The sequence below is a fragment of the Gambusia affinis genome, linkage group LG23 (assembly GCF_019740435.1).
Source record: "Gambusia affinis linkage group LG23, SWU_Gaff_1.0, whole genome shotgun sequence".
NCBI classification, from domain to species: domain Eukaryota; kingdom Metazoa; phylum Chordata; class Actinopteri; order Cyprinodontiformes; family Poeciliidae; genus Gambusia; species Gambusia affinis.
Genome location: NC_057890.1, coordinates 7,132,954 through 7,160,924, shown reverse-complemented (window position 1 = coordinate 7,160,924; position 27,971 = coordinate 7,132,954). Strand labels below are relative to the sequence as shown.

The 27,971-nt window shown below is 40.0% G+C and overlaps 2 protein-coding genes across 8 annotated transcripts; one reads left to right on the top strand and one right to left on the bottom strand.

The window, feature by feature from the left end:
* The first annotated feature begins 19 nt into the window (after nt 1–19).
* Nucleotides 20–3,199, top strand: morn2 (MORN repeat containing 2). Of its 2 annotated transcripts, XR_006369800.1 has the most exons (7): nt 20–130; nt 220–287; nt 433–480; nt 877–983; nt 1,058–1,194; nt 1,271–1,465; nt 1,580–3,199. XR_006369800.1 is itself a non-coding variant. In XM_044108293.1 (6 exons), the coding sequence occupies exons 2-6, from the start codon at nt 281–283 to the stop codon at nt 1,371–1,373; spliced, it is 402 nt and encodes a 133-aa protein (XP_043964228.1). In that variant the 5' UTR covers nt 20–130; nt 220–280; the 3' UTR covers nt 1,374–1,469. The 2 variants fall into 2 exon arrangements, 1 of the variants encoding a protein (XP_043964228.1); XM_044108293.1 differs by lacking the exon at nt 1,580–3,199 and having other exon boundaries at nt 1,271–1,469.
* Nucleotides 2,773–27,971, bottom strand: strip2 (striatin interacting protein 2). 6 transcript variants are annotated; one of them, XM_044108286.1, is made up of 22 exons: nt 27,264–27,971; nt 23,806–23,875; nt 21,959–22,033; nt 19,194–19,328; nt 18,526–18,646; nt 18,072–18,140; nt 16,788–16,894; nt 16,579–16,706; nt 15,571–15,759; nt 15,235–15,285; nt 12,697–12,929; nt 11,495–11,560; nt 11,361–11,424; nt 10,285–10,356; nt 10,075–10,149; nt 9,338–9,435; nt 8,615–8,741; nt 7,408–7,508; nt 7,258–7,324; nt 7,065–7,169; nt 6,108–6,312; nt 2,773–5,547 (listed from the first exon to the last, which is right to left on the bottom strand). In XM_044108286.1, the coding sequence occupies exons 1-22, from the start codon at nt 27,372–27,374 to the stop codon at nt 5,297–5,299; spliced, it is 2,520 nt and encodes an 839-aa protein (XP_043964221.1). In that variant the 5' UTR covers nt 27,375–27,971; the 3' UTR covers nt 2,773–5,296. The 6 variants fall into 6 exon arrangements, with proteins under 6 accessions (XP_043964221.1, XP_043964223.1, XP_043964224.1 ...); XM_044108288.1 differs by having other exon boundaries at nt 27,354–27,970; XM_044108289.1 differs by lacking the exon at nt 27,264–27,971 and adding an exon at nt 25,632–25,755.

Below are 27,971 nucleotides of genomic sequence, written 5' to 3'. Positions count from 1 at the left end.
CTCGTCATTTTCCGCAAACAGTGGTAACTAGATCCCATTGTTACCATGGCAACACCTACCTGCAGTTAACTTCCGGAGCTCATTCTTAATGAAAACGTGTGAAAACGTTAGACTAATTTCACCAATTTGGGTATAGCTAAGACCGATTCTTCATTCTCCTCGACTCTGGGTTCAATTTTCCGACTTTACACATCTTTTTTTTTTCTTTCCCATTCATAGTGAAACAGCGTCTGTTGTTGACTGCGACAGCCATCTGCCATCTGAGGGAAGCTGTCATAGCATGACTGGTGAGGTGCAAATACTATCACACAGAGGAAAAAAAACCCAAGTGATTCTATCTTCTGTCAGACAACAAAAAGGGACATAGTTTGAATATGTAAATATCCACATTTAGACCAATTTTATTTAAGTGTTAAATGTGTTTGTCTGCAGACACTACAATCAAGGTTTCCCTCATTTTTCCAAATGGGGACAAGTACGGTGAGTAGGGACGTAAACCCAACCAACACTTGAATGTTCGGACCTTTTTCCACAGGTTATGTGGAAGAAGGTCCGGTACAGGTTTAATGACGTTTTACTTAAGACACAACAAAAATCTACAAAGGTTGCCCAACTGATTTCACCAATGTGGGGCATATTTAGTGAAAACCAAGTGGGTCTCACCCGGGTTGTGAGTTGGACACATTTGTTTGACTAAATGTTTTTAATCACAGAAAGATAACCTGACTAGTTCGAAAAAAATAATTCAAATGATGACAAAAACTTAAGAGTAAAATAAAGTAAATAAATATTGAAGTAATCAGGAGTAGTGCCAGAGTTACATAATACCTTAAAAAAGGGATTATTTTTAAGGTATTATGCCCTCTCATGTCACAGAGGGCGAGTGTCGCAAGTCTGAATCTGGAGAGCTGGTGAGAAGTGGCACAGGAAAACACACTTCAGCCAGTGGCATCATATACACAGGAGAGTGGCAAGAGGACAAAGTATGCGTTATCCATCTCTCTGTCCTCTTTTTAACATCCGTTTGTTTATGATGCATGTCTCTCCCTCTCTCCAGATGCTGGGCAGAGGGACCCTGCAGTTTCCCTCTGGGGCCATGTATGAAGGAGAGTTCAAAGACAACGCGTACAACGGCTCTGGAACGTACACATTTCCGGACGGCTCTATGTATAAGGGCCAATTTTATAATGACAGGTAGTCGCCAGAGTACCCTCAGGCATTTCAAATGTCACAAAGCACAGTTCTGAATATCTGGAATGGTGTTTTATAGGCTGGAGGGAGAGGGTACCTTTACAGACACACGAGGCCTGAAGTGGACTGGAGACTTCCACGGTGAAGCAGCGCTTGGTCTCAAACTGATGCACAATCTCTAGACAAAAAAAAAAAACAGACTAAAGAATCCATGTGCTAAAGCTAAACTGCATTAGGAAAACAATAACACTGAAAGTTGATTAAACGTTCAAATGTAAGCATCTTTATTTATTCATCTTGAGATCTTGAGGAAGCAGAGTCAACAGGTATAGTTTAATCTAAAATATCTTTTATTTAAATTCTTGTTCTCTTCCTCTAAACAACATAGTATAAACAGTCTGCCTCCGATTGGCTGATCAGGACCTGTTGACGGCTCCTTCCCACGGTAGCTCCCAGCTCTTGAAGCTGAATTTGGACACGTAAGCCTCTTTCAGAGAACAGTTGCAGGCAGGGTTAAGGCACCTTTGAAATGACAGATGTGGCAAGGGGCGTTTATTTGCTTCATGGGTTTAGAAATGACATAGTGAAGGATTTAACAAGTCATAATTTCCAATGAGTAGAGTAAGAAGCCAAGATATACAATTTCTAATTTATTTTGCATCACGTTGACTTTGGCGCTACATTATTTCAGATTGATTAACATTTTGGATTATTTCCTTACAAGGATGAAGAAATTAGTAGGAATGATGCAAAGTTTATAATGAATTTTGTTTTTAAAACACAGAGGTTGTTTTGGAAACACTCCTGGGGACAGAATTTAAAACCCTTGGAAGTCAGCCTGCACCTCACTACGAATATATTCTCACTTTCCTGTGTAAAAGAAGCTCGTGTGGTGAGGTCGCCAAACTGGCTCTCGCCCGGGGAGCCACATTTTTCTAAATCCGGCCCTGCTCCTGACACGCACCGCATGAACGTTTGAAACTGCCGCCATGAGGCAAACACTGCCGCAACAAGAAAGCAGAACTACTAATCTGCTGCATGGCTTCCTGCCTCAAGATGTTATAATGTTTTTTTTTTTTAATTATTATTCTGTGTATTTTTATTTTATCTACTTAATTTTTCACACTGGTCTGTCTGAAATCCCACATAAATTCTTTCTCGATTTGTTATAAACTAAAATTATATAATGAAATGCCAGTTAATTAATTTGATTAAGCCAAAGAGCAAGGAACCATGAGCAGAACATCTCCAGTTCAGCGGGCAGATATCTGAAATTAGCGCTTCATGTCTGTAGCTTAGAGTCACTTTCTGTGCTTCAACTCAGCAAGTGCCTGCCTGCGTCAGCTTCATTTAACACATTACATTATCGGACGGGTTCCGCTTTGGGCGCGTCGGCTGTTTGTAACTACTTCACTTCCAACTCTTAGTCCAGGAATATTAATGGAAAGTGGGGGAAGTCAGTTCTCTATTCTCTTATTTACTCCCGAATCCCGCCTGGACGTGTTTCACCTGACCTCCAGTATGCACAAATGTACTTGGCTTAACGCACAAAGTATGCTTAAAAATCAGATCAGAAGCTAATAAAGTTTTTAGACAGGGTTTAATAGGTAACTCTGATAATGTAATTTATCACTCTGTTGTATAATGCCTCTGTGGATCTGTAATTGCACATGCCCCTGAATAAATTCAGTAAAGAGAAGTAACTCCATCCAGAATATACAGACATGGAAGAGTAATACAAACACACATAGATACTGTACCGACGTCCACAGAATCCTACACACCTCATGTAAAACACTGTACAAGATACAAGACACAGCTATTGTTTTTTGATTGTACAGTTAAAAGGTAGAAAATAAAACAACTGTATTGCAAACCTCCAGTGGTGATTTCAATGCAAAAGTGTCAACATAATTAACAAATAGGAGATGGCACTCAAATTTGGCACAAGATATATATATATATATATATATATATATATATATATATATATATATATATATATATATATATATATATATATATATATATATCAAGAAATTAAATGCAACTTCCCAACTGTGTGGCCTTTCTGGAGTTAAAGTTTATTGTACTGCACTATGAGAGCGAAGGTGTGTAACTTTTCTCCATGTAGTGAGCTAGACAACGGTGAGGAAGATTTTAAAACTCTTGCTATATGTTATCTCCATAAACCTGAGATTATATATATGTATATATATATAAACTATTTTTAAACTATTTTCTTTGTGAAGAAAATTGTGACTTTAACAGCAAAACAGAATAATGATAATAGAGCTAAAAATACAGTTTTCTTCCATAATTTCTGAAGTAAGATTCTTTTTTTTTTAAAGGTTGTAAGCTGTTAACATCTTACTCGCAGTCGCTAACTTTCTTGACGTCGTCATTCAGGATAAATCAAACCAACGTATTTAGAGTTATATTAATGATAAGTTATATAAGATGTTGATAGCTTATTACCTTTTAAACCAACTCCACTTCGGAAATCCTGATGTATCCCCTTAATGTCTGAATACAGGTGCAGAGAAAATATTGGTCATGCACAATTTGTACACAAAGGCAAACAGCCGAGCGTCAGAATGAGCGTCCTACTGTATACAAAGACACGGAGGAACTTGTCCCACAGAGCGAGTACACAACAAACCAAAAAATGACATCAAAACATCCCACTGTGCTTGTCTGTGTGCGTAACAACTGGGTTTGGTGCCCTGCTTGGGTACTCCAAAGTAAAGGAAGAATAGGGAAAAAAAAAACAACAAAAAAACAGCACCAATTATTGTAGCAGTCAAATCCCACCATCGGTGTGCTGAGCAGTTACATATTGTGCTGCAGTTGGAAAGATAAACAAGGCGTCGATGAGAGTCGCTACAGATTTCCAGCTGTTCCATGTAAGTGCTGAGATTTGAGAAACCCAGATGGTTCAGAGGAAAGGCTCAGGGAAGCAACTCTACAAGTAGGAGAATGTAGTGACTGTTGAAAACTGTGTTGAAGTTGCTTATTTAATCTGCAGACTTTCTCATTTGTAACTACTTTATGACATGCCAAAAATGTCCCTCAACAACATAGAAAAGCCACCGTTTAGTCAATGCTAACCCTGCTGTACATAATATCAGTAAGTAGCTAGCTTTATTACCACATAATTTTGTGTCCATCTTACAAGCATGACGTGTTAAATGTATTTTTTATGCAGGACAGGTCTGAATTTCATCTCCCTGAACTCCCTGAACCATCCAGGACTCTAGTGCTGACAGGTTTTGATATGTATAGCAGACGGACGACATCCATGTCTGCAAGTTTAACTCAAACTCAAAATGAAAGTAATTCTCCCCGTCAGTTCTGGAGTTTAATATTAAGCATTCAGCATATAGCTGTTTTAAAAAAAAGAAGGATTATTGTTTGACATTCCTATAACTATATTTGCTTTGCTTTCCTTTCATAAACAACATCCATAAATAAACTAATTCACCTACAGCTGGTTTTGCTTCCCTACTTTCCTGTAGCTCCCAGAACCGTATTTTTTTTTTTCTTCTTGCAACTTTTTTTCTTTAAAAAAAAATGATAAAACAATGTTTGACTTTCTGCTTACAATCTAAAAGTTAATAACTCCAGCTAATTTGTTTCAAAATAATAAAAAAATGGGATTTTACACTATTTTAAAAAAATAAAAAATCATAAAATGTTTCCCATAAAGTGTTAAAAAGAAATAAAACATAACGAAGGAATCAGAAGAGCACCGACTTACTAAAGAAGAGGGACTGGCGGTTTTGGGGGGGCAGTAGAATTGGCCGAAACAGTGTCATGCTACAACAATCTGAAAGGTTTTTGAGCTGCTACTTTCATTTTTATGTGCTTACGTGTTCACAGTAGTCTTAGGCACATGTTATCGTAGAAAATCTATATGTGCGGCATCAAATCGACCTGATCTTACCTGCGTTTCTCCTTCCTCCTGAGATTTGACCAAACAAAACGTTGCTTGTTGTCGTCTTTCAGCGAAACTCAGCTAACTTCTGAAATAAAAGCCACACTTTCATTGACCTCTGCAGTGCCACGTCTCCCTGCCGCCTCCACCTCCTCCCAGCCTCGGCCGTTACGGGTTCTGCAGCAGCCCCTCCCACTGGATGGGCTGAGAGAACACCTCTCGCTCCAGCCACATCTCGTAGCTGTAGTGGAAGTCCTCCGGCAGCTCCACGCGCTGGCCCAGCACGCTCTGCAGGCAGTTGTCCACGGGCGCAAAGTCGCCGTTTTTGTTCTTGTCGTAGCGCCGGCTGTTGAACTTCTCGATGCTCTCCCGCAGGGCGCACTCCTCCGCCTGGAAGTCCCAAGGTCGAGCATCGATATCTGGGGACAGAGAGCAGCAGAAGAGCTTATATCAGCATGTGTAGATTTGAAATCAATTCCACATTTTCAGATAGAACATTTGTGTCCACATTTGCTCGTGTCCTACTAATCGGTCCTCTTCCTATCAATCTGTGCTTCTCTGATGGTGACAAATCACTCTCCTATGAGGAATAGTGACCCTGAGAAGTCTCCCCCATCTATGTTGCTATGGCAACACCATCCAGATTATTGCAAGAGACTGGTGCAGGATTATGTTTCAGAGCGCACAGTAATAGTATAACTAAATGTGCGTAGTGAGGAGGGAAACGCTGTTAAAAAAAAATGGACAAATATTTTCTGTTTCTGCCTTTTTTAATCACACTTAAATGTTACAAATCAAACATATTTTAAAACTGGAAAAGAATAACCCTGAAATAAACACAAAATTACATTTAATGACATTTTAAAAAAATCTGTCCAAAAAAAACCTTTGTCTTTTTTTTTTTTTAAAGTTGCGTTGCTTTTTGAGATCTTTTAGACCTCAAACCTCAAAATACTAGCCGCCAGAAACACATGTTTACCGTTTCCGTAGGCCCAGTCGTCATTGAGCCTGTGGCGGACTTTCTGGTAGATGGCCGACATGGTCTTCATGTTGCTCTTCCTCCACTGGCGGCCCAGGTACTTGGTCTGAATCTTGAGCAGCTTGAGAACGTAGAGCTGCATCATGGCCTGCTTGACCTTCAGAGCTCTCTTCAGGATGGGGGCCGACTTAAAAACAACCAACATCTGAAGAGGAGGAAGACATTTGCTAAACAAACAAAACAGTATTTTGAATTTGAGTATAAAAACTTCTTCTTGAGGAAAGGCTTGTTCTCAAAACACTTGTTTGGCATGTAGATAGCATATCTACATGGTTGTTATGGAAACTCTTTTTGCCCTCCTGACTGTGCATGCTAGCATCATATATATATATACAAGCTATTTCCTGTCTTGAGTCATGTTCTCTTGTCTTTCTCATTATGAACAGTAGCATTTTAAACATTTGTCGTAAAATCTAAACACTGAACTAAAAGTTTTATTGCAGCTTTGAAGTATACCGGTAAGTATAAATATAGTATAAATCCAGGGACCGCCACCTTTATAATCTAAAGAGCCACATTTCTCTCAGTCTAGATAAATAAAAGCTGTAAATGTTACATTACAATACAATTGACAAGTACAATATTTTTTAAAATTTCTACTACAGAAAATATTTCAAATGACCCACAGTAATATTTCTATTTCTAAGTTTTAAAATATAAAGAGCATTAAACTTCAGCTAATAGAAAAGGTCGTATTTTCTGATATGATGAATATAAAAGATGTAAAATATTACAAGAACTCTCAGAAGGTGATAAAAAGCTCCAATTATTGCTCAAATTAATCAATGCAAAATTGCACTGCTGCACTTAAATCTACATCAACCTTGCAGCTTTCCATACATTTTCATCAGTGGTGCTATTGGCATATCAAGACATCTTACACACACACACACACACCATGGTTCTGGAGTGTTTCCACTTTGTCAGCTTGTTGAGGATCCTCAGCAGGTTGATACAGGAGAAAAGGTTCCTCCAGCAGAACTGGTTGTTGTCTCCTGCTTCCTAAAACACAAAAACAAACGCAACTCAGCCGAGTCAGAGCGACGCACAGATGCAAGCTGATCTCCGTCTGGCGCTTTCTGTCACTCACCAAGCTCTCGGCCGTGAGCTCAGGCATCTCATGGACCACACAGTGGGGAAAGTCCAGCACGCATATGCTGCGACACATCGCAGGTTTTCACGCATGTAACGAAACAGTCTGCAACGCTTTTAATTCGGTGTGTGAGCTAACGTTTCCTACCTGTTTTTGGCACTGATGTAGGACATGATGTTCTGGTTGAAGAACTTGAGGATGAGCGGGATGCAGTTGGCAAACACCAAATGCTGGGAGACTATTTCGAACTGCGGAAAAAGGAAATGCTCAAAGATTGAAAATAATCCCGTTTCGTTAACAAGGTTTTGCATGTGGACAAAAAGGTCAAGAGTCGGAGGATTTTATTCTTGTGCAGGAGAGATACAAATCCTTCACATTGCTGGAGAAGCTTTTGAGCTTCTCCAGCAATGTCAGTTCAGCAGCGGGTTATCAGGATTTAAAAGTCAAGTGATTAAATATGAGTTAAACGTCCATTTTTTATATCCAACCCAAATTGTTTAGCTTATTTGTTGTCAAATTATGTAAAATATACAGTGCCTTTACAACCACAAACCTATGTGTATTTTACTTGGATTTAATGCGACAGATCAACACAAAGTAATGCATAATTGTGAAGTGGAAGGAAAAGCAGGGCCATATTAAATCTTTAATTTTTCTGCAAATTCCCCTTTTTTGTTTTTCTGAATTCAATTCTGATCATATTTACTAACCACAAGAGTATGCAATTATGTTGTGGATGAAAAACAAAATTAACAAAATAATAGCTAGAGATCAAGACCAACCGTTATTCTGGATCACAAACATAACAAAACTCCGCCGGTTCAACAGAACAAATGTTCCGGTTCAACAGAACATTTGATGGGAGAACACATCAAAAATGATGTGTTGTCCCATCATTTTTTAAAACAAGAATAAAAAAATTAGGAGCAAAACTAAGAGTCTTGATTTGAACACAGAAGACTCATTTTTAACAATGCTTTAGTGTTTAACTGAACAGCAAAATACTTGTCACGAAAAAAACGTGCAAAAAGCAAAAGCTTGTGCACACTCCCGTAATGATCAGTTCATTTTTATTTCTTCCACCTGCAATTGAAGTAATAGCTGTGGTTGTTTAGATCTCAGATAGTTCTGTGAAATGTTGTAGGGCCCTAATATTTGCAGTTCCTCTTTGTGGCAGCAGAGGGAGCCAGCATCTTAACTCTACTCAGCAGCAAACTGAAGGAGATTACAAAAATGATTCCTCATAGCAACAGAAAATATCTGCAGAGCGGAACGGATTGATGTTGTCTGTGGGGCTGGGAGTTGTGAGTATGGGGTCAAAGGTCAGGGGAACACCTGCGCTGATGGCTGGTACCTGGTAGATGTGGTTCAGCTTTAAGTGCTTGAGCAGCAGCAGCAGCAGGGCGGAGATGGCCTTGACGATGATTTCTTTGTGACGGTTCACGTCAATCCCCAGCTTCATGCTCTGAAGGACAGTGATGCTGCAGGACAAACACACACACACACACACACACTAACTGTAATCCATAAGATTTGTATGACACAAATATGTCTAGAAAAGACACGACCACGCTCTTCCTCCTTTGGAGTCAAGGAATAACTTGGACAAAAGTGTGACATATTGGGCGGGAAGTGTTTATTTTTTTCCACTGAATGTGTCAGAGACATCCAATAACATATAAATAATACAAAGCGGTTAATGTTCAACAGCGCCTCCTTTGGACAAAAATACAAACTGACAAGAACTGTAACTTTCCGTCTTTATGGCTAGACAAGCTGTGACGAAAGCAGATACATTCTGTAATATTTGTAGACTTATTTGCTGTCTTATTGTCTTATTTCCCTCCTTTTGTCATTACTTTTTCCTGTTTTACTTTTGTCCTTCCATCCTTCCCTCCTCAGCTTCCTTTCCACTTGATTGCAGTCCCTGGTTTGGGTGGACTTCATATTTAACAGTCTACCCAGTGTGAAAAAAATCTGCCATAAATTCATGGGAAACTTTGGTATTTATGACGCTGAAATAAACACAAACAACAACCGAAAAAAAAAAAAAAGTGTGTAGGAAGTGTGCGCTTACGGCATCTCCTCAGGCAGCACATCAGCCAGGATATTGATTGAGTCGGTTTTGGCTTTGGATGTCGGAGCTGCTGCCAGCAGGAGCTTCAGGAGGGCGATCTGACGAGAAGACCAAAACAGTCAACTTTACATTATCCATCAACAGGTTGCTTAATACATTTGTGAACATGAAGCTCAAAGTGCGTCTGTTTCATATTAACGAGTTTGTGAAGTTGAATATTTGTTCACCACTTTCTGCCTGGATACCTCTTTATGATTCGGTTAGGATTACTGTGTGCAGTCTTCCCAAATGCATTTAAGTGAATGGAAATAAAAGCTTTTCTGAAAATTTTGAACTTTACTGGTTTACAAACAACAAAAACACTGCTTTTATTTTAAAAGAAACTGTGCTAGTTTTGTAACAATTCCCCAAGTCGACTCCAATGGTTGCTAAAAATAGGCAACAAGTAATAGGACTAAATAGATGACAGTAAAATCACTTATTTCAAGTAGTCAGTAGAATGGGGTTTGTATTAACTTTATTCAAGAACTAAAACTTAAACTTGTCTAAAAAAGAAGCTGTATCTGACTTTTTTTCATGTGTGACACATTATAGCACCACCTCTTGGTCATATTGCACCATTACATTTTCAGTGTGATTCATGAGGCTGAAATGCTTCGGCTATATTTGAGAAAAGGGCTGAGGTTTCCTTCACAGAGGGGGTACGAGTAACGAGAAGTTAATGAAGAGCCACTCACCACGTACTGCGAGAGATTAGGAAGCATCCCCACGTATAAAATCTCAGCAGGGGTTTCCTCCACCTCCTCCTCACCCTGTCAGCACAACACACACATCCGACAAGCAATTGCTATGTCGAGTCTCTAACAGAGCTGCCTTTAATTAGAGTTTTAATTTGAGCTTAAACCACATATAATGAGGGATGAAGAGAAACTGAATCATCAGTTCACCAGACTGAGTGGACACTGCAGGAGCTCCTCTTCTTTCTTGATCTGGACCTCAGATACCGACACATACTTGTGCTAGAGAAGAGAAGAACAAGGCAGCTGCTGTAATGGTTCGAAATAACCGTTCTGTTATTTAGACTGTGAAAAAGTTTGGCGTCGTTTTATTTTTGCTTTTGTGGATCGTCCGCCTTCTTTTGGCAAAGGCAAAAATAACCGGAGGAACTTCAAAAAACACATATTGAATAGAAAAGCCTTTGAAAGCCAAGCTGATCTTTTGTGGAAAAGTAATTTATCTAAATAGAACCTGTCTGACAGCGTGAAGTAGGGTAGCAAATTTCAAATGTCAAAACAGGAGGCTGCGTTCTTCAGCTAACAATTATTTTAGTAATCGATTATTGTAACTATTAATCGGATTAAAAAAATATGGATATTCTCCAGATTTTTCATTTAAGCACTTAAGCCATTTTATGCAACAGAAATGAATTAAAAGTTGCAAATAGACAAACAATTCAATTTGTGTTTTAGATAAGAAAATCAACATTTTGTTGCCTAAAATATAACAACATATTGCTCGTTTAGTGAATTTGAACCAGGTGAAACTAAAAGTATGCAGCTTGTGGCATTTCAACAAAAACAGATTTACAGACAAATATGTTTTTAACATGAAAGGCAAAATGTAAATATATTTTGTGCAATTTTGGTTTAATTACTCCTCCAAGAAAGCTTTATTTTTCCAGTTAACGATTAGTTAATTACTTAGTTGATGACTGTTTCGATTAATCACAATTAATCCGGTTAATCGTTTGAGTCCTATCACGATTCAACACATGAGAAACAAAGTCATTGACATATATTAGTCTGGAAAGGATTACAAAGTCATTTCTCAGGTGATTGGACTCCAGTAAACCAAAGTGAGAGTCAAACAGTTATTAAGTTTGACGTTCCGGATTGATTTATGGCTTGAAAACTGCATGAAAAAAAAGCAAAAGCAGAAGAAATCTGCAGGTCCCAATGTTTTCTCACGGCACTGTGAAAAGTTTTTGTAGAAAGCAAAACACAACAAAAGTTCCCCTACTCACCTGTTTGAGGGTCTTGACACTCTCATGGATGGGTCTGGGTAACCCCACCAGGGTCTCCGTGTCACTATGGGAGAACGAAGGGTTAAACCTGACAGAGAGATGAACTGACTGACCTTCAGGAGAGGCGCACTTACTTTCCCAATGTAAAACCAATGAACTTGTTCCTGCTGGTCTCCAGGAAGTGCTCGATGTCCTTCTCCCTGTGAACACAAAGAATCAGACCGTGGAGTAAACGCTCCTGTTTGGCCCTGAAGGAAATCAACACGGCTCAAGAAAGAGAAACCCAGCAGCTAGGTGTTCTGGTAAGAGATAAAAGATGCACAGCTATGACGAGACATTATTCATGCGTACTGAAGCAGCAGCGGCACCCTGCAGAAACACCCAGGCTGCTCTCTGGAATAAACAGATGGAGCGCATATTGCTGCCTGAGCGCAGAGATAGAAAACTGTAAGGAATTTTTAGTTAGACCTAATTTTAACCTTTTAAATGCCGGCATATATGAAAGTAGGGAAAATTAGTCCTGACACCACGGCCTTTCAGGCATCAGCGATAGGAAACGGATGGAAAACAACAAAAACAACAAAAAAAACAAAACAATAAAAACGGACTAATACTACAAATTGTCTGTGTTTATGTAAAAATTTGATAACATATTGAGGATTTTCTTTTTGGTAATCTAATTTTCCTCTTTAAAATTTTAAATCGTGATGTAGCCAGTTATTATTTTACTAATTAATTAATCGATTAATAGGATAGATATACACATACAAGTATTTTATACAAGATCTGAAATACACTAAAAGAAAATGAACATTTTATTACCTACAATGCAATAGCATAGCATTGCTTTTGCCTACACTTGATTTGTGGTCCAAAGGATGAATGTAAAGCTAAAAAAAATATCCTTCTAACGACATGTGAAAAACTCAGTTATTTCTGCTGGATTCAATATCGACACAATTCAGCACTGACCTGTTAAAAATGCTTTTTTGGATTTACAGGTTAATAATTGGATAGCAAAAGATGCTTAACAGACTTTTTTTCCCACAGAATTTTAACTGGATGAAGTAAAACTATGCCATTGAGTTCTGGGCAGAACATATTTATAGACAAGGTTTTTTTTAATCTGAAATGCAAAATGTATAATATTTTAGTACAGTTTTGACTTAATTACTGCTTTTGTCTGTTTTCTCCAGTTAACGATTAATCGATTGCTAAATTAGTTGACAATTATTTCAATAATCGATTCATCACGATTAACCGTTTCAGCCCTATACTGAAAAAAAATCCAGCATTTTCAACTTATTTCAAATCCTTCAGTGAGTGAGACGCTCACCTAACTTTGGGGGCCCACGGCAGGCCTTTGGGGAAGTTGACCCTCTCTGTTGGGGGTCTCAGTGGAGGCGGAGGCGGCGGAGGCTGGATGATGACGTCCCGATCCAGGGGGTCCACTTCCCCCTCGATGCCGCTGTCCGTGTCCTCCGGGTCGTCCTCTTCGTCACGGGGGTCATCGTTCTTAAAGGGGTCCCGCTCGTTGTAGGTGTCCAGGCTGTCCTGCTTGACCAGCGGCTGGAAGGGGAGACAGAGGGCAGGGAGTCAACACTCACAAGGCGAGACTGTACTTATGGGAGTTCAAATGTGCCATATTGGAAAAAAAAAACAAGAACATTCTAATCATCTTTTAATCTTTATTTCAGTTGCTTTTTGGATGAACGCATAAGAACGTTGACAGGTCTCCTTAAACCTACCAGCTCACACTGCTGTACTCTAATATAATGGCTGATTAATTTTTTTTTAAAAGAACAATTTAGAGTTTGAGTCATGATTATGAGAACGAATGAAATTTTCCACCATTTTGCCTTTTAACAGCTGCGACGAAACAGACAGGAGGACGAGGGACACGTCAGTCAAGCGCAACTTGCACACACCCACACACACTGGACAGGACAGGTTAAACAACGATCACACATGTTTGCCTGCAGCACGTGTAATAAACCCACAGGAGTTTATCTGGGTTTACAAAAGGAAAAAGAATATTCCACTCACTGGCTCGTGCTTAAAGGCAGTAGTTGGTAGATACGTGTAGATTGAGGATGTAACAAGGAGTCAGAAAAATGTTTCTTAATTTTAATGTCCTAGTTGCCGTTTGTTATGGGATTAAGTCCAATCTAAACTAAAGATTGCAAGGGTTTAGAATCAAGAGTTTTTGATCACGAAGAATTTGAAGAAAATTTATTTTTATGTTTTTTATTCTGCAATTAATCCCCATTTTCTAGGCTCCAAGCAAAGAAACTCCCCCCACCCCAAAAACCCCCATAAAATAACATTCCCACATGGTGATACGGCCATCACTGTTACTATTGATCAGAATCGGCAACAATTGATGGTATATTGGCTTCTTGTGAAATCAACCTGCAATATTTTGCAGATGACCTTTTAGGTTAAGCCAACCTAAGCATTCCCACATTATAATACCACCACCACCGTACTTGGCAGAAATCAGAATTACTTCAAGGAATTTTGAGGTGGAATAATAAAAAAAGACCCTAACTCTTACTGTTACTCTTATTAGATCATTATTTCTCAAATCCATCATATTTTCTGATTTGCATAGGAATACAAATCAGAATGCTGAAAGTTTTTCTAAAATCTCAAAAAAACAAACTCGGGGGCTGAAGCCTCGCAGTAGTTAGACTTAAGTCGGGGACAAAAAGAACATTTCCGGGCGTGCTGTGGTGGCATAGGGGATAGCGTGACCCACGTTTGGAGGCCTTGAGTCCTCGACACGGCCGTCGCGGGTTCGATTCCTGAACCCGACAACATTTGCCGCATGTCTTCCCCCCTTTCCTGTCAGCCTACTTTCATATAAGGGACACTAGAGCCCACAAAAGAACCTCTGGAGGGTTGAAAGGAAAAAAAAAAAAAAGAATGTTTCCACAGCAACCAAACGCAGCGTGTCGTTTTGAACTTACCACACAGGGGCACATCAGAAGAAACAGGCACACAACTCAAGCCAACACCGAGTTTTCACGTCCAAACAATCCCATTCCGAGTGTGAACCGCACAAACTCACACAGCGTGTGAATGGCAAAAGTGCAAGCATCAGGCATGAGTAAGCTTTCTGGCTGCTAGCTGGACTACTGCAGCTGATGTATGGTGCATCAGTCAGGGAACTAGAGGTGACGGGTACATAGAGTGTGTGTGGTGGGAAGGTGGTGGTGGTGGTGGGGGGGATGAGAAGAGAGGAGCAGGTGGAACTCTGTGGGGAGCCATTCTCTATATGGAAAAGCCATTCTCTGCTGAGTGGAACGACAAAGCCGGAGTTTTGCTACCGGGGTTAGGAGGGCCACCGCTTTCAATTACATCCAGTTGAGAGCTTGGAGAAGTTCAAGCTAAAAATAGAGTCTCAATGAATGCATTTTAAAGGAAGTGGCCCCTTGCCGAAACGCTACAGAGCGCGGTGGCTTGTTTTAAAGCTAAACAAAACTAGTCGCAATGTGATGAAGGCTGCAGGAGAGATGCTCCTAAAGTGAATGTCTGAAGTGAACTGTCTATATGGGAGAGTGGAGAGAGTGACCACTCCGGAGCCGATGGTTACAGCCAGCAAGTCAGCCCTGTTCCGCCAACCCTGCTGCCCACAGAGGAGGAGAATATCAGGGAAGGAGGAAATAGAGAGCAAAGACAGAGAGAGGAGGAATTAGAGAAAGAGGGATAACGAGAGTTGAAGGGAACATACGAGGAGAAAGTAAAGAAACTAACAGAGAGGAAGAAGAAAAGTGGGACTGCAGGGAAGTGGGAGAGGAGTGCAAAAAGTCCAGCTCGGTGCAGAGAGGAAATGCAGGAGGAAAAGAGAAGGGAATTTGTGGGTAAAGACCTGCTTCTTGGGAAAGGGACTGTCTCCTTCCAAGCTATCAACAAAGGCACTCTGTGGGGACAGAAGGAAGAGGGGCAATGAGAAACCAGAGGGCAGTTAGAGCTCTAATGAAAGAAAAAAATAATAAGCAACACGCAGAGGGCTGGGAATCCCACCAAGATCATCTGTGGTCACTGACTTACAGCAGGGAACTGATGATGTTGGCGAAGCAGTTAGAGAAAAGCTGCAGAAGATCTACTCTTCCATGCTAATGAGGGGTTAGCTGTTAGCAAAACAGCTGGGGTGTGTGTGTGTGTGTGTGTGTGTGTGTGTATGAACGGGTCTGGATGCGTGTACCCTGCGGCTGCGGCGGCCTCTCTTCTGCTGCTGCTGCTGCTCGATGAGCTCCATGGCCGAGGCCGGGGGAGACGCCGCCCTCATGGCTCTCACCACCTTGATGCTGTCCTCCGGCAGCGGGGCCAAGCAGAGGCGCTCCCGGGCCCCCACCTTCATCCGCTGGAGCTCCTCGAAGCCCCCCAACGTGAACTGGGAAGGGAGACATAAAAGCAGCGATTCTCAGATATTATTTATGAATTAATCTGAAGTTGATTGATCTTATCGTTTATCTAATGATTAATTCATAAGCAGCCAATTACAAGCTCAGTTTTGTCTTGTCTGTAGGGGGTTGGAGAATGGCGCATTAGGGCCATTGTGGATAGAAAAAAAAAAAAAGTACATTTCCACCAAAAATCTATAGCTACAATCTGAGCCAGAAAAGTTGAAAATTTACTCTAAATAAATAAATAAAAAACACTCAGGAATTTTTAGAAAGATTTGAGAAAGTTGAGTTTGAAAAGTCAATAATTTGTGAGAAAAAATTAATGATCTCACAAATTTTCTAGTTTCTCAGTCAAAAGCTGAAATTTTTTGATTTCTAAACCTCAGAAATTTCCAAGGTTTTTTTTTTTTAATTCTTTTTAGAAAATTTGAGATTAATACTAATTTTTCTCTGTTTTTTTTCCTAGCAGCCTTTTGACTTTTCCAACTCAGGTTTTCAAAATACTAAAATTCAGGTTTTCTCACGTTATTAAACTTAGACGTATTTATAAAACATAAAACAAAAACCTCTTTGGTTGCTGAATATAAAAAGAAAAGATGAACAGAATAAAACAGAGAGACATTAAGGATGGCAGACTTTACTCGCCACTCTGCCTCAACGAAAAGAATGCAGTAGCAGATGCTTCACCGCAGCATGGTGCTGCCACTACTAGTTTTATATCTGAAAAAAACATTTTAAAACTATTTGGTCAATCACATAAAATCATAATGAAACACATTAAAGCTCATAGAACATAGAAAACCAACCAGCACAGTTTTCCACAGCAGCAGCAACACTTTCTTCATAGGGAAGTGAGGCGCGTTCATGCTGCAGAACTTGGTCACCATGGTGAAGAGGAGCAGAGCGAAGGGCTCTCCGTTGTACAGAGGCGAACCTGAGGGTTGTACGAGCGTCTGCGGGTTAGAAACCACGACAGTCAGGAGAATAGCTGTGCAAACACACTGCGTACACACACCGAGCTCGTTCTTGAAGGTCTCCCTCGCTGCCCTCCACTCAGGTCGGTCGTCCTCTGTTTGGACGCGAATGGTCTCCACCATCAGGTACATGATGCTCAGGAGCACTCTGAGACGTTGAGCACATGATACAGTTAGACGAATCGTGCAAAGGGGGGTTTTGTCCCTGAAGCTGCAGGTGATCCTGCAAACCGTTTCTGTTTTAGTGCAAGATTAAATCCTCAGCAGCCTCTTTAGTTACAGTATTCTGATGAAGCATTCGTACTTCTTGAACTTTTTCATATCTCACATCGGAGTGCATAATTATGAAGTGGAAGGAATACTAGAAACAGACAGAAAGTGGAAATCCAAAAATAAATACTTCCACAGCGAAGCATGGAGGTGGCAGCATCGTGATGTGGCAACGCTTTTTCTTTTTTCCCCCCACCAGTAGGGACAGGACAATAAGCTAAGACCAAATAAAATCTAAGAAAAAAAACATAAATTACTACTTTAATCATTTGTTTGAAGCTTAATTAATGGCTTAAGTAAATATAACTATGTCAACTTCATTTACATGGTTTAGCATGTAACTTCCATGTGTTCCTACAGGGTTCATTTTCGTTCATAACAATCATAAGTTACATGTTTTTGTCAGCTATAAAAAGTCCTCAAACATACAGTCAAGCTCTAATGTTAAAGCATAATCTTTAATATTTAGAATTTAGACCTACATCTTGATATAAATTAATTTAAAAATTAATGGAAAGACTTGAAAATTGCCAATTCACGAGTGCTCTCTGTCCAATCTGACTAATTTTGAGCAGCTCTGCTCAAAGTACACAAAACATCAGACCCTAAATGTGCAAAGCTGCCAGATTGGATACTCTACTTACATCGTTTTATTTTATTTGGTAAATTGTTTTTATTCAGTTGCGTTGCTTGTACAGATATTTCACTGTACAACATACTGACAATTTTATGTTGCAAGTACTTCTAACTCAACAGCTATCAATTCTTTAGAACTACTTGGGTGTAAATCTGCTTCTCCAGCTGGTAACTATTTGTGCACATTTATCCAGAAAGAGCACAGAAGGAGCCCTGAGTGTGTCATCTGAGCAAAGTGTGTGATTGTGGCATTCTGCCTACTTTTTTCAAGCATCATTTCCACCAAAAGAAGCAGAAGCTTAGAAATTAAAACGAACCAACAGTAAAGAATCCGTTCCCTCTAGTTAATATCTCAGAGTTTTCATCTGAAACAAACGAGGAGTCGTGTTTGCTGCGATTCGTGTGTTCGAATGACTTACCTGAGCTCGGTGCTGTCTGCCAGAGAGATGGCAGGCTTCCTCACCGCACTGCTGCATGCCTGGCTGTTACTGCAGAAAGAATTATTGCTTCTTTTTTTTTTTTTAATTGCAAGAAAGTCTGAAAATCCTTGCAAATAAATACAAGATAACTTGCAGCAAACAAGTAATAATTACAGCATGAGCAAGAAGTCTTATCAAGTGTTATTTTTTTTTTTCTCTTCCCAACATGATCCGTCACTATTCTACATGCATTTGTCTCACTTGTACAGATTTGTACTTAAGACTGTGCCTTGGTGAAGTTTACATAACTACCCTCCCAAGAAGGCTGACACCAGCAGCACTAAAAACATATTTACAAGAAAATCTAAGAGGCGTGAAGTACCCTTTAAAGTATCCATATGTAAATTACAATCTTTTTTTTCGCCTTTAGTGAAGGGAACCGTTTCCTGCTTACTCCATCTCCATGCTGAGCAGCTCCAGCAGCGCTGTGAAGATGCCCATGTCGTAAAGCAGGAAGATGTTGTGTCTGGACCAGTGGAGCACATCCACCTCTGTGTCACACTCATCAAACACACCTGGCGAAAGAAGTGGGGGGGTTGGAAATGAAACACAGACTAACTGATTGGCAGTAGTTTAGCTAGCGCGGAGTCCCAATTAAAGGTCTGAAAGTGAAAAGAAATTAAAGGCAGAAGTGATAAAATGATGGAGCAACACTGTCACATTCACACATACACAGTTCTGGAAAAATTAAGATCCCACTGCATGGAGCCTCGTGGTTATTACGGCAAATATTGATTTCCAAACTCTTCCTAAGTTAAAACATTAGTATTATTGTTTCTAAATTAATACTAACTTGTTTTCTTTGCATTATTTGACGTCTGAATAATGCGTCTTTTTTATTATTTTGACCATTTCTCATTTTCTGCAAATAAATACAAAATCTTTTGCTTGAAATTTCAGAGACATGTTGTCAGTGGTTCATAGGATAAAACAACAATGTTCAGTTTACTCACACATAAGCCTATAAAAAGTCAAATGCAAGAAACTGATATTTTTAAATGATCTCTTGATTTTTTTTTTTTCCCAGAGCTGAATGTGCTGAGGTTGTTGGCGAGCACAAACCCTGAGCCAGGTAGAGGATGGCCCTGGCCACCTTCAGCCTCTTGTCCCTGTCCGTCACCTCCAGCGCGTCCAGCAGTCTCATGACGTACGCCCTCTGCTCGTCCACCGTCAACTCCGTCCACCTTCTGCCTCGAGCTGCAATGCACAGTTTGCTTCTAATTTTCCTTTTTCCAACACATTTTCATACCAGGCAATGTGAAACACAGCTTTCAAATGACGACTCAATTTATCAGGTGGAGAAAAAGCAACAGAAAACTATCTGGCCTGTGTGAAAATATATTTAACCACAATTTTACTAGCCACACCCAGGCGTGAGCACGGCTCGGCTAATGGAAATAAAGAAACAACTGAAATGGCCTATTCAAAGTCTAACCTTAAATCCATTTTTGATGCTATGGCAGGATGTTCTATAAAAAATCCCATCCGAATTAAAACAATTCTGAAAAGAAGAGTGGGCTAAAATTCCTCCACAGTGATGAACAAGAACCTTTTCCCTTCATCCATAAAATAAATCTTAATTTGAAAACGGTGTTTTGTGTTTACAAAAAGTTATCCTTGTCTGGTGTTAAAATTCATTTCATGATCTGTTTGGAGAAATACATACAACCGACTCTCATTTTACACTTATTATATATATTTTTTTAAACAAGGGTGATATTGCCTCTTTCAGCAAGAAAATGTTGGTTCTGCGTGACTCGAAGTAAAAAAAAGATTCTGAACTGCAATCTTTATTTGAAAATATTTTGGTATCGTGACGAGATAAGCCTAAAACCCGAGAGGTGCTACATTTTCTAGAACATCTCTAAACATTTTAGGATTTGATCAAACTGATGCTCAATAAATTGCACTGCTCATCGTCTCCTGACTTAGCAAATTTCTTCACCATACCACATCTGCTTCAACAACCCTTTATGTGGAATTATTTTTATGTATTTTTGAGTGAAATGGACAAAGAGCCAAATCACAAGGTTCCCCAACGGTCTGTTTTGGGCCCACTTCTTCCTCTCAAGTTAAGAAGTCGGAACCAGGTACTCTGAAACACCATGTGTTTTCTTCAGTCAATCTCCCGATTGTCTTAATACAGGATTTGCTGTACTTGTCTCCTAATCAGGCCCACCATCTCCCTTACTTTCTGATTGAATAATTATATAAAAATAACAGTTATGTAATAACTTTGTTTAGCGAGTACGGATGTGAATAGGGAGGCCAGCTCCGGCTTCAGTCTGTGTGTTATTAGTGGCATATTGAGTGCCATCCCTTTGCATTAGCTGCAGGAAGCATCTGAAAGCACAGAAAGCCCTAATTAACAGGAACTGATGATGTTATTATGGGAAATTAGAAAAGATTATTAAGACCCAGCAGGAAATGAGGCACACACAATAAGTACATTTCTACAGAAGAAAAACAAAGCTAAATGCTTTTCCCGTTTTCACTGTGATCCATTATTAGACTGTTTATTTGATCAATTTTAATAGACACTAAGCATCATCATCATCATCATCGGGGAAGAACTGATAGCCTATAAAGGATGCTGAGACTTGCTCTGTGTCGTCTCGGGAAGTGAAAATAAGATTTTTAATTTTAGCCCTGTCTCAAAAAAAAGAAAACAAAAAAAAACCCAATAAAGACTGCAAAAGGCCTCAATCAGACATGTCTCCTCTATTACTGTAATTTATGTTCGTGACTTCCTGAGAATTCATGGGGCAGCAACATAAAAGATTGATGAGCAGCCTGTCAGTTTCACATGCAGTGCAGAGCCCAAGTCAAGCAGGGAAACCAGCCTCTGTCGATCGGTTGCACACACAATTCACTCATCCTAATAAAAAGACCACGGTGCAAACAGGCGGCCCTGAGCTGCATCTCTGTGAAGCAGCAGCCAGAGAGGCCGTCATCTAATCCTGCCATTTATTACCCCTCAATTCGGAGGCGAGGAGACAGAGCAGCACTTCTGATTAAAAAGAAAATAGTACATGCTTTTTTTTTTGAGCACAGAGAGTGCTTTGTGTGGGGTTTTTTTGTTTTTTGTTTTATATGGTGAGACCCACTGGCTTGCTAAAATGAAATGTCGACAAATAACGGGGGGAAAAAAAGAAAGAAGCAAAAACAGGTTTGATCTAGAAATGAAAAATACGATTTGGGTGGTCAAATGCTAGAATTAAATTGGAATCTGAAAGTGAAAAAGCTCTGGGATTGGGCGCTCCACAGGGAACCATCCTTAGCTCCCTGTTTTATTTGTGATTTCTGAACAATTTTGAAGCTTCTGCTTTCTCCCAGTCATTTTATCTGCTGGTGATTCAGTTTTATTGGTTGCAGACTGGGTTGAGGACATGCTTAGCACTGAGTTACATAGACTTACATACATCTCTGGTAGAGATATCACTAAATCCCCAATCCGTAAAGAGAAAAGCAGCTTTTTTTCCCCCCTCTTTCTTTCCAAAGTGGTTATAAAACAGTAAGTAAATTAAGCGTAGGTGTCTAGATATTCTGTTCTTCAGGGTTTAAGTCCTCTTAAGAACAGTATAAGCTTTATACTATCTCTTTCCTTCCATTTGTTTTCAGTAGTAATGTGTCTGCTAATGTATGTTTGTACTGAGTTTTGTAGGGAAATATGGAAATAAGCTCTTCGCTTTTTTGTATCGTTTTCCTCGATGATGATACCTGATTCTTGTTACTAGGTGTTAATTCTGATCTTCCATCACCAAAATAAATTCAATACATTTCAATTGAATTCAAGTCAGACACATTAAGACGGAGAGAAACAGTACCATGGCTCCTGAAGTCCTCCTCGAAGTAGTCTCTGTTCAGGGCGAACTCTGGCTCTTCTGTGTAACTGTACAGCTCTGCAGAAAACATGAAACAAAAATATTACAATTTTCCTGTCTAAAACTTACAGTTGTGTCTCCCTGTATGTTTCAAAGAAAAATTATGAAGTACTTTCAATTGAAGTCTAGGCTTAAATTCATGCTTGAAAATAAAAACAATTTTCCAAAGAAAAGTGAACCAAATATTCTCCACAACAAATTTAAAAACGCTTTTATTTTTTTAAATGAATTTTGTTTAATTTATGCTGGTTATATCTATCTGTTCTTAAAGTTGGGCTGTAAAATTTAAGCGAGACAAAACAGAAGAAATGTGTAACCGTGGCGAATGGGGATGGGATGGTAACTACAACCCCCTTCTGTCTGTACTTAGAAAACTCAAAGCTGGTTTCATTAAGTGTTCAGGCTGGGGTTTAAAACGAAGTCTCTCACCAGAGCATAATTTTGACTCTCCAGGTCCCCTTCCTGTCAACAATCATTGTAATCCTTTAAGCTTTACAGCAAACTGAAGACGCCTGGCTTAAATTCTTTAGTGAAACGGACCTGAAATGTGCCGGTGAACAAGGCAAAGCATGTCAACTCCTTAAAGGAGGCTAATTAGACCGGGCTCTGAATCAAAAGAGGACAACTGGTTCTGGCGCGACTTACAGAAGAAAAGGCCTCAGCTTCTTTCTAAATTGATGTGGATCACATCGTTTTCCTGGGCATCCATCCATTTGTCACACTGCTTCACGTCTCCTTCTGCTCTCAGAGCACTCGTTATCGTCTGACCCCGAGGAGATGAGCTGTTGTGACTGACTGCATGCGCACCAGGGTGAGTAAGACTCTGGCAAATGGGCCGCCGCGTGCCGTGAACATCGTGACTCAAAATCAAACGCGTAGAAAACACAGATGGGTGCTGGATGGAAACCTAAATTAGTCACTCAAAATTAACTCAAGGTCAATCAAAAAATTTTGGATGTGGTTGGATTTGCTATATTGGCACCCCTGAAAAAAAAAAAAAGAAAAAAAAAAAGCCCCTTTAAAAAAAAGGATGTTCACACACCTTGATAGGTTTGGTTTGATTGGGGACCAAAATTGCAACATTTGTTGCACTTTCAGCTGGTGATATTCACTTTCACACTGCGTTGTGTCAAATGAAACAAACCCTTTACCAACTCAACGGTTGGGGCGTTGAACCACGAACCACTGAAGGAAACAACACAAAAACCTCTAAGCACAACTTCTTCACAAAACGTGAACAAAAAAGTAGTAGAGTGAGACAAAGGTTTTTATGCAAACCAGATTTTATTTTATGGAGTTGGATTGCGCATTCACCCGTCCTCAAAAGAACTGGACTTTCTAGGCAAATGAACAAGAATTTGATTAAAGGCTTGATGTGAATGCACCCTTGGAAAGATGAAATATCAGGGTACAAAGTTCAGGAAGTGGCTCCAAGAAAATAAACTACTTGACCTACAGTTGCCCTTTTCTATAATCTGAGCAAAAACAAAGAGTCTGAAACAGCTGAGCTGTGACAAACAAGGCAGGAAGATAGGACGTAAGTTTATCTTGCCACAACGGACAGTGAAGAGGAAGGCAAAGAAGATAGGAAATAAAAACAAACTTCGTTCCAGTTCATACAGTAGTTCGGGAGCTGCAGCAAAAAGTGAAGGCTGTGGTAACTTTCCATAGCGCCAATCTCCTTTAATGCTTTTGTACACATTTTTACAAATGATATGGAAGGGTGGCAATGTATGGAAAAAGGTCAGCATGCAGCAGATGAAGGGACTTCAGTAACCTTTGACTCCTACCTGAGAGCTCAGCTGTGAGCATGTCCGAGTCTCCATATTCAAACTCCAGGTTTGGAGACTCCATGGAGCTCTGAGGGAAAAACAACAAAATTAGCCCGTCATGAATCCTTCTGAACTTTCATTCATCCCTATAACTTAAACCCAGGTATAGAATAGGCACGATCCAGCTGACGGTGTCATTGCACACCAAAGTTTTCCCATTGCCCTGAGATTATTCTGCCACGTTTGTCTTACATTTTTGTTTCACCCATAAACAACACATAAACACACGCTCTCTTCTTTTGGTTCGTTCTGCCTCCTCATTTGGATTTTCAAGTTATTAATATTGCCTGTTCCGGCTTCAGGCTGTGCTGATTAGCCATTTACATATTTTGCCTCAGATCCTTGCCCCACAGTTTACAGGTGCTCTCTATGGGGCATGTGCAGCTCCTGAATTAATCAGCTTGTAATTGAGCGGTTACAGGCGCCTCAAAGTGGTCTGGTGTTGCAACAAAGAGCAGCGGCAATGCAGCAGTGAGAGGGGAGAGAAGAGGAGAGAAAAGGAAAGGATGGAAGGCACACACAAGCAAATATTGCCGCCTCGGTTTCACAGAGGATTAGCTGCTGTGGTCAGGAAGGGAGGGTGAGAGGGTCCCTGTTGACAATGGGATAGAAAATCCTCAGCAGCTCAGTGCAACTGCAACAAATATATTACAAAAGAAAATAATTAATAATTACCTTTAGGACAAGGAAGAAAGAGTTTGAAGAAGTTTAAAAGTTGGTTTCAAGGTAACAAGATCCAAGCTTGACGGATTTCTTTGAACACTCAGGCAAGCGTGTGACAAGGAAGCAATTTGCAGGAAAACGGGTTGTGCAAGACACATCAACGCATGAATGTGGAAGACAACACTGGAACGTAAACAGGAACCAATCATAAGAGTGCTCTAAATTTTTTACATTATGGACCAATACATAAAAAAAAACAAAAAAAAATAAAAAAAAAATAAGGGAAGCAGCCTGACCACCAGATTAATGACAAAAGTCTAATTTTATGCGGATGAGGATTAAATACAATCCTGACGCCACCTGAAGCTCTGAGCTCGGAGCGTTAGCTGCATTTAACCCTATGAAAACAATCCCTGAGGGGCCCAGCCCAGATCCGTAAATAAGGACGTGCTCTCTGACTCAGCTGTCCCGGTTAAATAACCGTCTGCTGCCGTTCATTAACAGTCTCCTATAAATACACGCTGACACTCACTCAGCATCGTGTAGGACTGGACACCATTCCGTACCGTTACTGCTCTTAAAAAAGACCCACATAAAAGTGCAAATAAGTAAGTAAATCATTTGCTACAGCAGTCGGAAAGTTCGGGATTTGATTCAGTGGAGGAATACGAGTAAGAATCCAACTCTGCTTTAAACGCCTCCACCACTTTCATGTGTCTGCTGTGTGTGTTGGTCTTCATGATGCACTTTGTTCACTAATGTTCTCTAAGGCCTTCATTAAACAGCTGGATTTATTCACAGATTAAATTACACATAGCTGGAGTCTAATTGAGTATTAAGTGGCTCCTGAAGGCAATGTGTTGCACTGAAATTTAATCAAAGGTATCAGACTAAAGGGGGCTGAATACAAATGCTCACTACATGCTCCAAACCTGATCTGTTTGTCCACGTTAACACACTAATAGACTTGACTACAGCAGGCAGGTTGAAGTCTTCTGAAAAATCTGAATTATCTCATTAAGTATCTGAACGAGACATGGTTCGGAACGGAGACGTTTATCCACCATCCTAAAACTGAGAGCTTGCATTCGCATCAGGTCCGTTTTGCCTTTGTTTCCTACCTTCTCCATCCTGTCTTCTTACTTGCCACAGAGACAACCGATGACCACTGGAACCGGCAGAAACAACTAACTTCCACACAGCCACGACTTTACACGGCAGCCTTGACAATAAAAGCTTTCAACGCCTGAGCCACGGAGCCACCGACATCATCAACCAACCCCCTCCTCGGCCCGGCCCATCCCAGAATCCAACGGCTGTGAGACGAATTTGCTCTAATTCTCTCAAACACCCCCTCCGCTGCTTTCAAAGCATGAGCTGAATGACAGCTCTGACTGACAACCAGAAACTCTAATGTACCACATCTGGACTCAGAAAGCCTAGCAACACAGCTTTATCTTCTTGTTAGTTTTGCCTGAGGAGAATAATTAATAGACATGAACTCAGCTGTGCTGGCTTGATGAGGACTGAGAAAGTCAAGGAGGCTTTCTCCTTGACTTTCTCAAGGAGAAAGTCAAGGAGAAACACAAGTTAAAACACAAGAAAAAGTAGCAATACGATGCATAAGTGAAGCTAGTTCTTTTTATAAAAAACTCAAATATTTTTTGTCTTTAAATTTAGGATACATATTATGTAAACTACTCTGATATGTATCTGTTGTGTAACATTTGTTTATTTACATGTTTGATAACATTTCATCCTTTTAAAAGTCCTTTTGTGAAACCTATTCCCTGTAAGATAATTTACTTCAATCAAACATTTTACATTTGAAACCCGTTTTTGTAAAATGGTGCCCTCTTCAACGCCTGCTGGGAAATATTTTTAAAATGTCACATTTTTAGAAATGTGATTTCTTGTTCTGTTTTCTCATTTGTAAATGTGTATATTGTAAAAGAATACAAAAAATAATAATAAAAGGTTTCAATAAAAAAAAAGACTTTGAAATAAAATGATATATACAAGTAGCTTGCAAACGAGACCATATCAAACTTGAAAGCTCATATTTTGGAAATTTAATTTTTTTGTGTGGAACCTCTTGTGATGTCACAGCCCCAAAACAAACAAAGCAGAATTAGCAGGTTTTTGTTTTGCTTTTTTTTTCCTCAAAGTGCTTTTTAAAAAAAGTTATTTTGTGAAATCCTGATGTGGAAATCCACAGTACTGGGTTTTTATTCTCAGTGAAGACTGTTTTCTTTATATATATATATATATATATATATATATATATATATATATATATATATATATAAAGACAAGATATTAGCTTTAAACCAGACATTTCAATTATTATTCACATTACACATGATCCAATTATTCTAAAAAATGGATGGTCCAGATATCAATAAAAACTATAAGACTGGTGATGTTTAGAGAGTGTAAAGTATGCTAGTGTGTTTTGTTGTAAATGTCTGGTGGCTGCTGAGTGGTCCTGGCAGCAGCAGTCACATTTCACCACCTGCATGCAGCACCACTGTAGGATTACCGGGTTATTTTTAGGACTCAGCTGCCAAAATAACACATCCCCGTCTGCCTGCATGCCTGCACGCTTTCGAGCCAAGACACTGCGTGGAATAAGGACATTTAGCTGATCTGAAAGCTCCCCAGCAACAACATACACACACGTTCATACACACACACACGCACCTACTACAAGCTGTGACAGCCCCAATGTACACATCGCCTCTCGCATTTACCTCCGACTCTTTCTGCTGATCCTTGAACACATCTTTCCCTTTCGGCCTCTGGCTGTCGCCGTTATCGTTTAGGTTATTAATGATAGGTACCTCCATGTCCTCCGCCTGCATCTTTGCTCGCTGCGGCGCGGATCACTCTCTCCGCGGCGGGTGGTGCATGCCCGGTCCGGCGGAGAGCCGAGACTGCACCGCACCAGAAGGAGCTGCTCCACTACGGGGAACCAACTTGAGGGTCTCTTCTTCTTTCTATCTGTTTCTCTTGCTGCGGATTCTGTCCCCACTCCTTCACAAATCTGCTTGATTCGCTGTCCCCGCGTGTCCCGAGAGGGCGGGGTTACACTCAGACAGCAGAGAAAGGGGCGTGAGCTGACCCCCTCCCATTAATGTCAGTGTGCCAGTGAGAAGGTAAATGGCTCACAGCTATTTCCAGAGCCCTGAGAAAAGTCTTAAAATCGTTTGAACCTTTTCTCGTTTATATATTCTATGTGGTTTCCACAACTACAAGTCTTTCTGCTTACATCTCTACCAACTTTGGAAATCTAGAAAAATATCCGTTTTGATCATTCTCGTTTGTAAAATAGTTCAAGCTCTGTCACATTGGCTGGACACAATGGATTTACTGAGTTTGGACTTTGACTAGGTCTCTTTCTACAGATGAGACACTTGGCTCTGTCACTGTTGAAGAAGATGTGGACTGTCTTTATGCTT

Coding starts and splice junctions, on each gene's coding strand:
- morn2 (XM_044108293.1), top strand. Junction 481..876: donor TCCAAATGGGGACAAGTACG/GTGAGTAGGGAC, acceptor CTCATGTCACAG/AGGGCGAGTGTCGCAAGTCT. Junction 984..1,057: donor GAGAGTGGCAAGAGGACAAA/GTATGCGTTATC, acceptor CCCTCTCTCCAG/ATGCTGGGCAGAGGGACCCT.
- strip2 (XM_044108286.1), bottom strand. CDS start 27,374: ATGCAGGCGGAGGACATGGAGGTACCTATCATTAATAACCTAAACGAT. Junction 10,357..11,360: donor GTGTCAAGACCCTCAAACAG/GTGAGTAGGGGA, acceptor TCTCTTCTCTAG/CACAAGTATGTGTCGGTATC. Junction 7,170..7,257: donor AGCTCACGGCCGAGAGCTTG/GTGAGTGACAGA, acceptor TTTGTGTTTTAG/GAAGCAGGAGACAACAACCA.